The 14,101-nt window shown below is 39.1% G+C and overlaps 2 protein-coding genes across 7 annotated transcripts in view; one reads left to right on the top strand and one right to left on the bottom strand.

Moving 5' to 3' along the window:
- Positions 1–14,101, bottom strand: part of celf3b (cugbp, Elav-like family member 3b) — a 52,004-nt gene that overhangs the window by 14,146 nt on the left and 23,757 nt on the right. For 4 of the 5 annotated variants that reach the window (XM_084088461.1, XM_084088464.1, XM_084088462.1 and 1 more), the window contains exons 4-8: positions 13,824–13,872; positions 4,644–4,772; positions 4,479–4,558; positions 2,226–2,369; positions 875–1,061 (exon numbers count right to left, since the gene is read on the bottom strand). In XM_084088461.1, coding sequence (XP_083944587.1) covers positions 875–1,061; positions 2,226–2,369; positions 4,479–4,558; positions 4,644–4,772; positions 13,824–13,872 — 589 coding nt within the window. The remainder of the gene's footprint in view (positions 1–874; positions 1,062–2,225; positions 2,370–4,478; positions 4,559–4,643; positions 4,773–13,823; positions 13,873–14,101) is intronic. The other variant, XM_084088463.1, reaches the window with a different exon arrangement.
- LOC311066967 (uncharacterized protein) lies at positions 7,797–12,001 on the top strand. 2 transcript variants are annotated; one of them, XM_084088466.1, is made up of 4 exons: positions 7,797–8,032; positions 8,464–8,751; positions 8,854–9,159; positions 9,302–12,001. In XM_084088466.1, the coding sequence occupies exons 1-4, from the start codon at positions 7,975–7,977 to the stop codon at positions 9,571–9,573; spliced, it is 924 nt and encodes a 307-aa protein (XP_083944592.1). In that variant the 5' UTR covers positions 7,797–7,974; the 3' UTR covers positions 9,574–12,001. The 2 variants fall into 2 exon arrangements, with proteins under 2 accessions (XP_083944592.1, XP_083944593.1); XM_084088467.1 differs by having other exon boundaries at positions 7,839–8,032; positions 8,467–8,751.

The following is a 14,101-nucleotide window of genomic DNA, read 5'->3' as shown; positions in this document are numbered from 1 at the left end:
TGAAATAAAGGGCCACTTAAGTGCATTTAAAGAGAGTACACATTCATGACTATTTTTCTTAACACACTAAAGTAGATTTTAAATCACTAAGTTTTAATAATCTTTTGTCCTGCTTTACAGAAGTACACTAATTTTGATGTGATGACTAGCATATCAAAAGACATGTCAATTACTTTATAATTTGAACTGTAATGTGTTTTTCGATATTTCATTTAAAGTTATTGTTGTCATGATTCCTTTGTGTGGACTTTTGTTATTTTCCTGTTTCTGTGCCATGTTTTGTAGGCCTTTGTAGTTGTTCTTGTTGATTAGTTCCTGATTGTTCCCAGGTGTGTCTTGTTTGCCAATCTCCCCTTGAGTGTGTATAAATACCCAAGTGTTTCTCATGTTCTTTGTCTGGTGTTGTCATTTGTTGGATGTTTCGTTTCAGTGTCTGGATTTTCCTGTGTTTGGATTTTGTTCTTTGCCTGGTTTCTTGTAATGCTCTGCCTGGATTTACTTTCTGACTGTTTTATTAATAATAAATGTCAAACTGCACCTGGATCCAATTCCCTGTCTTTACTGAAACAGCCACCGTTACAATTATATTTTATCATCATTGCAAATGTGTGGGCTGATTACAAATATATTTAAATACATGATCTACAAGTTTCAATATAAATGACATTTAAGTATATTTTAGTTTACCACAAATGCTTATCAGTATTCGGCAGTATACACCATATTTCAATTGATAGAAGTAATTTTGAAATTACACACAAAGCTGTATCACAGTCCTTAATCATTGGGTGAAAAGCACTCTAAAGTTAAGCTAATTGCATTTGATATCAATTTAAACTATAATACATTATTTAAATGTTAATAATGTAAGTACCATTCTTCTGTAGTTCTTCTGTAATGCTGCCAGTATGGTAATGGTGGTAATTACCAGAAGAGGGTGTGAGAGGGGTGAGGATGCCGTTTGCATTGAGCGCCGCCATGTGCTGCATCTGCAACCCTGCAACTGTTGCAACGGGTGACAAGTAGGCGGACTGCGCCGCCAGCGCCTGTTGCTGAACCAGCTGCGACAGACAGAGGAGAGAGTTAACGCTGGACAACTTCAGCATGTGGTTGAGTCTTCAGTTCATTTGCAAGCTAAATCCACAATGACTGTCATTAGTAATGGAAAGGACATGCAAACAACAGTATAACGGAGTACAGTATTGTGCAGGGACTGAGTAAAGCATACGTGACTTATTGGATAAAGGGCTTAAGCTATGAAAATTCATCATAAAAAATTAAATTACTGATATTTGTAAAGATAATACTCCAAAGACTAAAATAAACAAGACACTTGAAGTGTTTAAAAGCACTTTTGACACAGTGGACATGAAAAAAAATTTTTTTTTAAAACACATTATTAGTTTATAACCATGTCTGTATATACTGTACATACAACTGTATATACAAACAAGGGAATAAACAAACCATTTCAATAATTACTGTGTAAAATTATTATCATTGTGGTTATAAAGGAAAAGCATACAGTATATACCTTTCAAAAATTTGGGTTGGTAAGATTTTTTAATGTTTCTGAAATAAGTCTGTTATATGCTCACTACGGCTGCATTTATATGATCAAAAATACAATATGAACAGTAATATTTTGAAATATTACTACGGTTTAAAATATATTGTAAATATATTTTAAAATGTAATTTATTCCTGTGATCAAAGCTGAATTTTCAGCATCATTACTCCAGTCTTCAGTGTCACATGATCCTTCAGAAATCACTCTAATATGATGATTTGCTGCTCAAGAAACATTTATTATAATAATCAATGTTGAAAACAGTTGTGCTGCTATTTTTGTGGAAACAGAAATTTTATTTTCCAGGATTCTTTGATGAATGGAGAGCTCAAATGAAAAGCATTTATTTCAAATTGAAATCTTTTGTAACATTATAAATTACTTTACTGTCGCTTTGGATCAATTTAATGTGTCTTTGCTAAATAATAATTATGAATAAATGCAAACCTCATACTAACATCATAATTATTATAATTAAGAATTCAGCTTTTATGTGCTAATCTTGCTACATGGAGAGACTACATGAAATATTTCTCCTTCAAAATGTATGTCACAGGCACACCTAGTGAAGGAAAAGATTTATTAACCATAAACATGGAATTTAAAAAAATATTTTAATTACATTTTTTTCACTGCTTTGTGTGTGTTTACTCACTGCTTGTGTGTAGGCATTATATGCGTTAAAGTTGAGTGTCACTGGACTGAAGACGCCGAGCTGTGAGGCGACCTGCTGCATACGCCGAACGCCTCTCTCCTTCTCTGTGTCTGCAAACTTCACCACCAGACTGGAGGAGGCGCCCTACAGACAGACAGACAGGCGGACAGACAGACAGACAAGACAGACAGACAGACAGACAAGACAGACAGACAGACAGACAGACAGACAGATCAACCAACAGACAGACAGACAAGACAGACAGACAGGCAGACAAGACAGACAGACAGACAGACAAGACAGACAGGCAGACAAGACAGACAGACAGACAGGCGGACAGACAGACAGACAAGACAGACAAGACAGACAGACAGACAGACAGACAGGCAGGCAGACAAGACAGACAGACAGACAGACAAGACAGACAGATCAACCAACAGACAGACAGACAAGACAGACAGACAGGCGGACAGACAGACAGACAAGACAGACAGACAGGCAGACAAGACAGACAGACAGACAGACAGACAAGACAGACAGATCAACCAACAGACAGACAGACAGACAAGACAGACAGACAGGCGGACAGACAGACAGACAAGACAGACAGACAGACAGGCAGACAAGACAGACAGACAGACAGACAGACAGACAGACAAGACAGACAGATCAACCAACAGACAGACAGACAGACAGACAGACAGACAAGCGGACAAGACAGACAGACAGACAGACAAGACAGACAGACCAACCAACAGACAGACAGACAGACAGATAGACAAGACAGACAGACAGACAGACAGACAGACAGACAGACAGACAAGACAGACAGACAGACAGACAGACAGACAGATAGACAAGACAGACAGACAAGACAGACAGACAGACAGACAAGACAGACAGACAGACAAGACAGACAAGACAGACAGATAGACAAGACAGACAAGACAGACAGACAGACAGACAGACAAGACAGACAAGACAGACAGACAAGACAGACAGACAGACAGACAGACAGACAGACAGACAAGACAGACAGACAGACAGGCAGACAGACAGACAGACAGACAGACAGGCAGGCAGGCAAGACAGACAGACAGACAGACAGACAGACAGACAGACAGACAGACAGACAGGCAGACAGACAGACAGACAGACAGGCAGGCAGACAAGACAGACAGACAGACAGACAAGACAGACAGACAGGCAGACATACAGACAGACAGACAGACAGGCAGACAAGACAGACAGACAGACAGACAGACAGACAGACAGACAGACAGGCAGACAGGCAGACAAGACAGACAGACAGACAGACAGGCAGGCAGACAAGACAGACAGACAAGACAGACAGACAGACAGGCAGACAGACAGACAGACAGACAGACAGGCAGACAGACAAGACAGACAGACAGACAGACAGACAGGCAGACAGACAGGCAGACAAGACAGACAGACAGACAGACAAGACAGACAGAGTTAACCGCTGACAGGAGAGCAGGAGGACACGCATGCTGCGTCTCAATTCACCTACTTCTACTATGCCCTAAAGGTATGTACTCTTTTTGTGAAGAAAAAGTACATACTTTTGAGTGTGTAGCAGAAGAGCAGACAAGCTTTGGGACATACTATCACGTCATAAAATAGCGTCTTTAATGGTTTCTCTCGCATCCTGTCATGTAAACTGACCTGTCAATAATCTAGTCAAAGATAAAATCCCCCACATTTAATTTAATTTAATTTAATTTGCTACTGTATCGGATAGAAATGCAGCATCACACTGATCTGCCAGTCACGAGTCTTTCATGCAAAGACTCTCCTCATATTAATGCATAACGATGCATTTAAAAGTTAATGTCCAAATAGATCTTTAGAAAAGTTCACGTTGTTGTTGCAGATGAAATATGACACGGATAACATTACATAAATATATTTTATCACCCTACATGTTGATTATTAGTCACTCAAACCCCTTTTTCTAAACCTCTCTACTTAACCGTCGGTCGTGCACATCCGCCATGTTTTGTAGTTTTCTGAACACTTTTTACTCTTGTTTGTAGTTCTGAACTGGATCTGGAACAATATTAGCTGTTATAGTGAGCAAGGTTCCACACTTCGAAAATCTGCTTCTGGCATACTCTTTTCAACATACTATGCTTTGGGACACACTTATTTTAATCTCACATACTGTTTAGGATGGATAGTATGGACACTGAGACGCAGGGAATGAGAGGAGAGAGGAGAGACACTCACAGGCAGAGTCCGGCTCCCGTGAAGACTGTTAATGGCAGACTGGGCCTCAGAGTGACTCTGGTACTTCACAAACGCACAACCTGTGAAAACAACATAAACATCAGATTGAGTCTGTGTTTGTTAACACACAGTCTCCCACGCATGTGTACGTGTTTGTTAACAGACCTTTGCTGGTGCCGTCAGGTCCTCTCAGCACTGTGCACTCATCGATGCTGCCGAACGGTTCAAACATCTTCTTCACGTCCTCATCAGACTGTTGCTTTCCCAACATCCCCACAAACAGCTTCCGGTCCTCTGAAAAGAGGGAGAGAAGGAGAAATGGTCATGATCAGTTATTCAACATCATGGACCTGAGTTTAATAACTCCAGGTTTTTGTGTTTAAGTGTATCAGTTTAGTCAACAAAGCCACAGTCCCGTCAGCCTCCAGCAGAGGGCCGGATGAGCCGACTATAATGTGAACTCTGTGTGTGAGTGAGGGTGTGTTGTGTTGTGTTTTGATGCATTTACATTTTAAAAGCATTGATAGGGTCAGTTTAACAGATCTTTTTCACAGCTGAAACATCCTTTTAGATTGTTGGTGATATTCAATGTAGTCTATTTTATTCCAAATTTAGCAAACATTCGAACTCACAGGCCTGTAATTACACATTCAGCATGTACATCTGCTCTACACTCTTCAAAATAAAGGTTCCCCGAAGATCCTGTAACAGCCATGGAAACTTTCCATCGCACAAAACTGAAAAATACTGCATCAACTAGAATATTAATAACTCATAAATGCTTTCTAGAATGGCAATTTATCAATGAATTATGACTAATTTACAGCCATTGTGAAAATAACATGTTAAAAAGTAACTGTAGTCTAATTGCTGTCATGTTATGCCTGATTTTTTAGTTTAGTTTGAGTTGGCCTCTTAGCTTACGTTCACACTGTCAATCCAAATCTGATTATTAGTGTATCCAACTGGAATCTGATCTAAAATTATTGACTGTCAACACAGTGTATCGCAACTGTTCAGATCTGTTTTTGTGTGTCCCGTGCCGCTCTTTTGTTTTTCCAGAATATGTGCATACCGCAACATGGACGGGTTTGCAATAGAGATGTTGTCTTATTTACAACATGAAAATGTGTAGCCTCTTCGCTGGACTACTGTGTCTTCTGAGGCAGCGGCAAGAACCGTAGGAGGCTTGTCTCATTTATATTGTCATTTTCTGCTTGTCCGGCACTTTGCAACAACACAACCTTGTTTCTGTAGCGACATTCGATGTTTCCTATAACAATGTCTGACGTTTATGTTTAACGTGGCGTGAGAAAGTCACAAAAACCACGCGAAATCCGAAATCCATAGCGCTCAGACTGAAATGCGATTTGAATAGAATTTCAAACCACATATTAATGTAGCTCTAAATGGATTTGTATTTCACGTGATTTTTTTATTGTTGCCGTTCACAATTGCTAAATCTGATTGGATTTCAATCAGATATGCACAAAAATCGGATTTGGACTTAGCCTGGCAAGCCAGACCTACATCAAGATGTTGGGTCTGGCAACTCACCATAGACACGGCTCAATCCAAGCGGCGGGTTAAACGGCTGTCTTTCAAATTCCCTCTGCACGCAATAGGACAGCGCTTCAACCAACCAGAGTGTTTTCCCAACAGCGGAGCTAACGTTAGTTCATAGATTCAACTTTTGCCACATCTGGCCGGCAAAACTACAAACACATCTTCCTTTTTTAAGAATGACTTAAGTGCCGTTCTTTGCTCTTTTCTCAAAGAAAAACTTAACTTAGTCCTCCACCGTCGCAACTCTGTCATCATTATGTTAAGCCCGCCCCGCCTACTCTATACACGACGTGATTGGCCTGACCCAATTTAGGTTTTTGCAGCTCCGAAAGTCAATGGAGAGTTGCTAGACTGCCCTGGCTGCAAAATACATTTTGCTGCCGCTAGGGTGCGTCTAGATTTCTAGGCTAATTTGGACTGACAGTCTGAACGAGGCTTTAGCTGGTTTGTCATTGTGGCCTGATTTTTCCCTTTCTGTTTCCTTGGTTTTCACATTTGCATTAGTTTCTATGGTTATTTATTGTTGGATTGATCTGCCACACCTGATTCTTGTTGTCCTCCCTTTGATTATCCTTAGCCCTGAGCTTGAAGAGTTCTTTGTCCGTTTTCGTCATTGTTTAATGGTTGTTCTTTTGCTGCGTGTTTGTATTCTGATTTCTAAAGTGTTTCCAGCAGCGGTTCAGATCCTCCTCCTCTCACAGAGGGATCGTTCCCTCGAGGACTTCTTAGCCTGTGTGTGTTTTTCCAGCCAGGACTCAACTATCAGACGAAAGCGCTATATCAGCACTACATCATTTGGACTGAATTGTAATTTTAGAAAATGATAAATAAATGTGTAATCATGAGGCTTGAATCCATCAGGGTGATTTGCATCAAAATTAAGGATTATATCAGTCCGATAAAAAAAAAAAGTCAGGTTAGTGTCAAACAATAAATGTTTAAATGGCTTGCCATAGCTTTCTGATGGGATAGGGCCTTCCTCTCTTTGGATGTGTGCCTAACAGCTGGAGTTTCTCAACATCACTACGTTATTCTCTACTCTTACATAGGCATTATCTTTAATGATATAAAGACAATAAAGATTGCTGGATAAAGAGAGCACTTATTATTTATACTACTATCAAAATATCGATCTTCAAAAGGAAAGCTCAACGTCTGAATTTTCATACCAAGTTCAATCTGCCCATCAGTTCCTGTCAGAGAGTGAAATACAGAAGTGTGGAGCCACTAACAGGGATGTGCAATAAAAAATAGCATTAAAATAAAGCTTTGTATTTTTTATAAATTTATTCTGATGGAAAAAATAATCCATTCAGTGCTACAAACTTTCTTTGTTGCTTGTGTGTGTTTTGCGCTGAGCTGATGAACCGAACTCTCGGTCTTCTGACAGTTCAGATCAGATCATTATGCTAAAAAAAAAAAAATGCAGGTACCAAGTATGTAATCTTTTTAATTAAAAACAGTAGATTTAGTAGAATCAGTGATGGATTTTATAAATCTGTGGTTAACCTTAATTATCAGCCCACAAATGTGATCATCATATGTGTGATATACATCATTGTACCGTATGTTGATTGCTTTTGAAGCTGAGCAGCATGACTGACACATAACAATATTTGCTATGTGATGTCATGTTTAAGTTTATGTTCATGTTATGTTTTGAAATGAATGTCTTTTATTTTGTAATGTATTTGTAATGTCTTTTATTTTGAAGTTTATTCTTAGTTTCCTGTTACTGACGGAACTAACGGAACTGACGTTCCTTCCTGTTTTCTATTTCCTTGTTTGTTCTTTCATGCCGTCCGATCCTTCTCTGTAATTGTTGTTTATTTTGAATGTTTTATGCCATTATTTTAAATTAATAAACTGCACTTGGCTACACGCCACAACTCAGTCTGGGTGGAAGAACCTGTTTCAGCGGATTGCCACGATGATGAATACGCTGCAACTGGCTGTCATAATTACAAGTTTGGTTGGCCAGTTAAATGGTATGTTGGTGTGTTCAACTCATCTCATAAAGATTGTATTTACAAGTTGAACGCACATGAACACCACCACAATGTCGTAAATGCGAGTGGGAAGCTCGGGATTTTCTTTAAGCCCTGATCTTTGCCACAATACTTAAAGGTATTTAGCAGTGATATTGTCAGGCTTTCCTATTTACAGCGAAGTAAGCTAATTGCCTGCACAGAAAATGATGGCATTATAATATAACAATGCAATATGTAACGATAAAGTTTGCAGTGGCTTCATAAATTAATTAGAAACATAAAAAAGCAAAGTACACCTGATTTCTTTGTTATTCATTTTCTAGAACTAGAGTTTAAGAACCTTAAGAACCGTCACACACACATCCACGCACGCGCACGCACACACACACAGATCATTAAAACTGTCTCTTTTATGTTCTTTTTTTCAGAAGCAGTCTTCAAGGGTATTAAATCTCATTTCGTGTTAGTAAAAACACAATATATATTCCCCGGTAACGCCAGCATCTGTGCGAGAGCTGAATGGAGTAAAAGTTTCCCCACAAAAGCAACTATCGCCACATATCAAAACCGGATCTTCCGGATTGAAAAAGGTTTTCAAGAAGAATTCACATGGAAAGAAAAGCACCTGATTCTCAACTCAGCCAAATTCACAGACCGGGGGCGCTATGAGTTCGTCTGTGATGGGGTTAAAAATTCACTCAAACTGGATGTTTTCTGTAAGTATTCACTGTATCTGATTCCTATAAAACTTGAGTCATGTGTGAGCAGCATCAGCACATGATCAGCGTCTGATTTTGATTTAAAATATTCCCTTATAGATGCAATAAATGTGACAGCGCCAGAGATGGACAGCATCACCCTCGCCTGTCACGCAGACGGTGCCAATGATGTGACCTGGCTGCATAACAGTGAAAGAGTTATGCACTATACGAAAGATGGATCCATAAACCCTGGCGAAGGCTACGAGGGAAGAGTATCTCTGGAGAAGAACTGCTTCAAAACTGGCGATTTCTCTTTGACTATCACTGGAGTTCGCAAGACAGATGCCGGGATATACCGCTGCTTCGTGGATGATGAAACGACTGAAGGATACCCACACGCCTATGCTCTGTCACATGTGAACGGTAAGACTGGGAAAGGCGATTCAAATATCATTTTTAACTTGCATCATATGGTCAGACATTACTTATTTTACTTGTCAACTTTGGCATAATAACAAGCCTTATATTCACTCTAAGAAAACAATCTGCTTTTTGATTCACACAGAGAAAGGCTCCAGTCCAGGAAACCAAACAGACTCCAACTGCAATGAAGCACAATCTCTCAGTATTTATAAGTGTCTCACCACAGTTTTTGTCATTATCTCAATCATCCTTATGTCAGTCATTATGAAACCTAAGATGAATTGGCAATCCACATCAGCTACAGACACTGATCATGTGCCTAATAGTGACGAAAACAGTCAGTCAATGGTCAGTCTTTCTGTTCAGGTGAGCGACACCATAGAAAGTAAGCCTTCCAGCACCGAGCCTTTTTAATCTGGCAGAACAAGGCCTGTAAAGATACATGACACCAGGCCTGTTTCACAGCGCCTGCTCAAGCAAAGCAACAGCATTACTACAACACCAGGCTCACGTTGACCTTTCACAGCGTTTCTCCTGCAAAATGAATCTCATTGAAAAAGTAAAGTGATTGTGAATATTGATTAATGGTTAGTGGGGCCTTTAAGAACTATTACAAATTTGATTGTTGTGAAATGTAATTTATATGAGGAGGAGCGGGACCACATTTACATCTAAATGGTAATGCCCATTCAACAATGAGTGTATATACTGTAGGTCTTACAGTATATTGGCCTTTTGGTGATCTAGTTCATTGTTCTGCCATAATATGATGGGTTTTTTTTTTCCTTTGGTGAGAAAAAAGGAGACTTTCAAATAGGCCTGTCGCGATAATTAAATAACCGTCTGATCGCGGTTATCTGATCTATTATTGCGCTCTTTTATAGGCTTACGGCACAAGGAGGAGTCATGTATACTTCCATCATGACACAGCAACTATGAATTGGCATCAAATGCACAATAACTGAAATTATTGAAGAAACTGTGAAGAAACAAACGATCAATAAACTGTTGGACAGATATACTCTAGGGTTTGTGCGCTCGACATTTCTTCGCTTTGTGCCGTGAACTTTTAAATGCGCACTTGCGCAGCGCCGCGCACTGTGACTCCATGCGCGCCTAAACGTGAAACGTTGTCGTTTTATCTGTACAGAGTCCCCACGTGGCTACACGGATGCGATAAATAATTCTGTATTATACATTTTTAAAGCCAGACAAGTAGTTTGTAGAGGGTTGATTTGTAAAGGACTACACGCCTGCGCACATATATATTCAAACGCGCATACCTATGGACTGAACATGTGATGCGCATGTGCGCAGCGTAGGTTTGCGCAGAAATAACTGATAATCGTGTGCACCTTGGGACCTATTTCCGGGAGTGCGTTCTCGAGCCACTAGGCACTGTGTTGTGCGGATGGGCAGCCGGAGCGCGTTGAGGGTTTTCCTGTTACAACGGTGTCGTGTTAGCGGCCCCTAAGTTAATAAATAATGATCTTTAATAATAATGATGATAATGAGCTGGACAATAACTTTTTTTTACTTTCTTAAGCTGCTGTAAAGCCAAAACAATCTGTTACTGTAATTTCCTATTATCACTGTCAAGCTGCTTTGAAACAATTCATATTGTTAAAAGCGCTATATAAATGAAGGTGACTTGACTTGACTTTGCGCTTTGTGCCGCTCTTTTTTGAAGCGTTTCATATTATCATTGTTTTGCGCACTGAAATCTTGTTCTGTCGTATCTATCATATATTGTTGCCAATATAGCTAAACAATACATTTAAAATAAGCATCTTTTAATTTTATATTTTTTGTGTGTAGTGTATATATGTATTGTTATATATATATGTATGTATATTGTTAAATGTATGAATACATGAATGAATTTTATAAGAGTACTAATAGTAATTTGTTTTAAACATGTTTAGATTTTATAAAAGACTTTTTTAAGAATTACTTTTTGCTCCTGATTTATACTATCACTAAGCCCTAAAACTGACAATCAGCATAACCGCAATTATTTTTTAGACAATTAATCGTCAGCCAAATTTCATAATCGTGACAGGCCTACTTTCAGATCAAAAGTATATTTATTTCCCTTTTTCCTCTGAGCTTTTTAGCCTTTCTAATGTTAAATTATTACGTGTTTTGGAAGGAAGACAATCTCTGTAATGTTTACAGTGCCTTTGCTATTCCATTTATTTTCTTTTAACTATATTTTAAGAGTTTAAGTGTTTTTTTCAGTGTTTAAGCTTTATTTTTGTCCAGTGTTACTTTAGAACCAGTATATAAAATGACTGATTACACGGCTCTGTGGAATACTTGATTCTGACTGGTCAATAGCGCCATCCAGCTGTAAGTTATTCCCAGATAACCGCTCAAAACAGATAACACAGGCTCATCCGGGTCACTGAAGTCAGCAGTGCCATACGCCTGCTAAGAACAGTTTTTCTTCATGGAAGTTTTGCGTTTGGTGAGCTAATAAAATATTAAAACTCAGTCGAATCAATATTTTGTGTACAGTTATTTCATTATGCCATCCAGTATCGTGGACTCGCTCTCTCTTGTTTCATACAAGCGCAGCTGCTGCCATTTTGTGACTATTGTTTTGTACACTGTTGGCTTATGAGATGCAAACAGGTACGATTTTAAAACAGTTTAATCTGAAATCAATATATCTTATCCCCATAATTATTTATGTGGTGAAATACTGTGTAATAAGTGATATGAATGACTGTATACCGTATCTCTTAAATGTCCATCTAGTTTGAACTTGCCGCGCTAGCAACTGCTCTCTCCGCGGAAGCTTTATGTTTAAAGAGCTAATAAAATATTTTAACTCAGATCAATATTTTGTGTCTAATTATTTACTTGTATGGCAAAAGTAGCCATGTAATAAGCGGGATAATGAACATCCAGCCTCCGCTTCGTGTCGGGATCCCCATCATCCTGTCGGGGCTTATTTTGAGAGAACCACCGGCTGGATGTACATTATCCCTTACAAAATGCCCTGTTGCCCGTCAATAAAATATACACTCACCTAAAGGATTATTAGGAACACCTGTTCAATTTTTCATTAATGCAATTATCTAATCAACCAATCACATGGCAGTTGCATCAATGCATTTAGGGGTGTGGTCCTGGTCAAGACAATCTCCTGAACTCCAAACTGAATGTCAGAATGGGAAAGAAAGGTGATTTAAGCAATTTTGAGCGTGGCATGGTTGTTGGTGCCAGACGGGCCGGTCTGAGTATTTCACAATCTGCTCAGTTACTGGGATTTTCACGCACAACCATTTCTAGGGTTTACAAAGAATGGTGTGAAAAGGGAAAAACATCCAGTATGCGGCAGTCCTGTGGGCGAAAATGCCTTGTTGATGCTAGAGGTCAGAGGAGAATGGACCGACTGATTCAAGCTGATAGAAGAGCAACTTTGACTGAAATAACCACTCGTTACAACCGAGGTATGCAGCAAAGCATTTGTGAAGCCACAACACGCACAACCTTGAGGCGGATGGGCTACAACAGCAGAAGACCCCACCGGGTACCACTCATCTCCACTACAAATAGGAAAAAGAGGCTACAATTTGCACGAGCTCACCAAAATTGGACAGTTGAAGACTGGAAAAATGTTGCCTGGTCTGATGAGTCTCGATTTCTGTTGAGACATTCAGATGGTAGAGTCAGAATTTGGCGTAAACAGAATGAGAACATGGATCCATCATGCCTTGTTACCACTGTGCAGGCTGGTGGTGGTGGTGTAATGGTGTGGGGGATGTTTTCTTGGCACACTTTAGGCCCCTTAGTGCCAATTGGGCATCATTTAAATGCCACGGTCTACCTGAGCATTGTTTCTGACCATGTCCATCCCTTTATGACCACCATGTACCCATCCTCTGATGGCTACTTCCAGCAGGATAATGCACCATGTCACAAAGCTCGAATCATTTCAAATTGGTTTCTTGAACATGACAATGAGTTCACTGTACTAAAATGGCCCCCACAGTCACCAGATCTCAACCCAATAGAGCATATTTGGGATGTGGTGGAACAGGAGCTTCGTGCCCTGGATGTACATCCCACAAATCTCCATCAACTGCAAGATGCTATCCTATCAATATGGGCCAACATTTCTAAAGAATGCTTTCAGCACCTTGTTGAATCAATGCCACGTAGAATTAAGGCAGTTCTGAAGGCGAAAGGGGGTCAAACACAGTATTAGTATGGTGTTCCTAATAATCCTTTAGGTGAGTGTATTTTATATTGAGCAAATGATATTGTTTACACACACACACACACACACACAAGCTGTTTTTTTTAAACACTGATAATAATAAAAATGTTTCTGGAGCAGCAAATCCGCATATTAGAATGATTTCTGAAGGATCATGTGACACTAAAGACTGGAGTAATGATGCTGAAAATTCAGATCACAGGAACAAATTACATTTTAAAATATATTACAATAGAAAAAAGTTATTTTAAACTGTAATTATATTTCACAATATTACTGTTTATAGTGTATTTTCAGTCAAAGAAATGCAGCATTGTTGCGCAGAAGAGCCTTTTTTAAATAATAAAAAAATTGCAAATTAAACTAAAATAAAGTCTTACTGACCCCACACTTCAAATAAGCCAAATAAACATATGAATAGCAGATGATTTACCTCCTTTCCCCTCACTGTCTGCAGGCTTCACTTGAATGGGCCGATTCATCTGAAAAAAAACAAACAAAAAAAATCAAAAGTTAATGGATAAAACGTCTAAATAATTAAATTTACATATTACCATATTATATACATGCAACATACCTGACAATTCTACCAATGGATTAATACTTCACATACGCAGCATTTTATAGCAGTGTTTTGCTCAGAGTGGCTTTGCTTTTGAAAGTGAATTTCTGTACAGACACAAACCTTAATGTTGTGGTTACAATTAAGAA

The sequence above is a fragment of the Abramis brama genome, assembly GCF_963993115.1.
Source record: "Abramis brama genome assembly, chromosome: 17".
Classification (NCBI taxonomy): domain Eukaryota; kingdom Metazoa; phylum Chordata; class Actinopteri; order Cypriniformes; family Leuciscidae; genus Abramis; species Abramis brama.
This window is presented reverse-complemented; position numbering and strand designations above follow the sequence as displayed.

Bases quoted from the DNA above. Each gene is read 5' to 3' on its own strand.
- LOC311066967 (XM_084088466.1), top strand. From the start codon at position 7,975: ATGATGAATACGCTGCAACTGGCTGTCATAATTACAAGTTTGGTTGGC. The intron at 8,033-8,463 runs GTATGTTGGTGT...TCTTTTTTTCAG, and splicing joins TTTGGTTGGCCAGTTAAATG to AAGCAGTCTTCAAGGGTATT. The intron at 8,752-8,853 runs GTAAGTATTCAC...ATTCCCTTATAG, and splicing joins ACTCAAACTGGATGTTTTCT to ATGCAATAAATGTGACAGCG.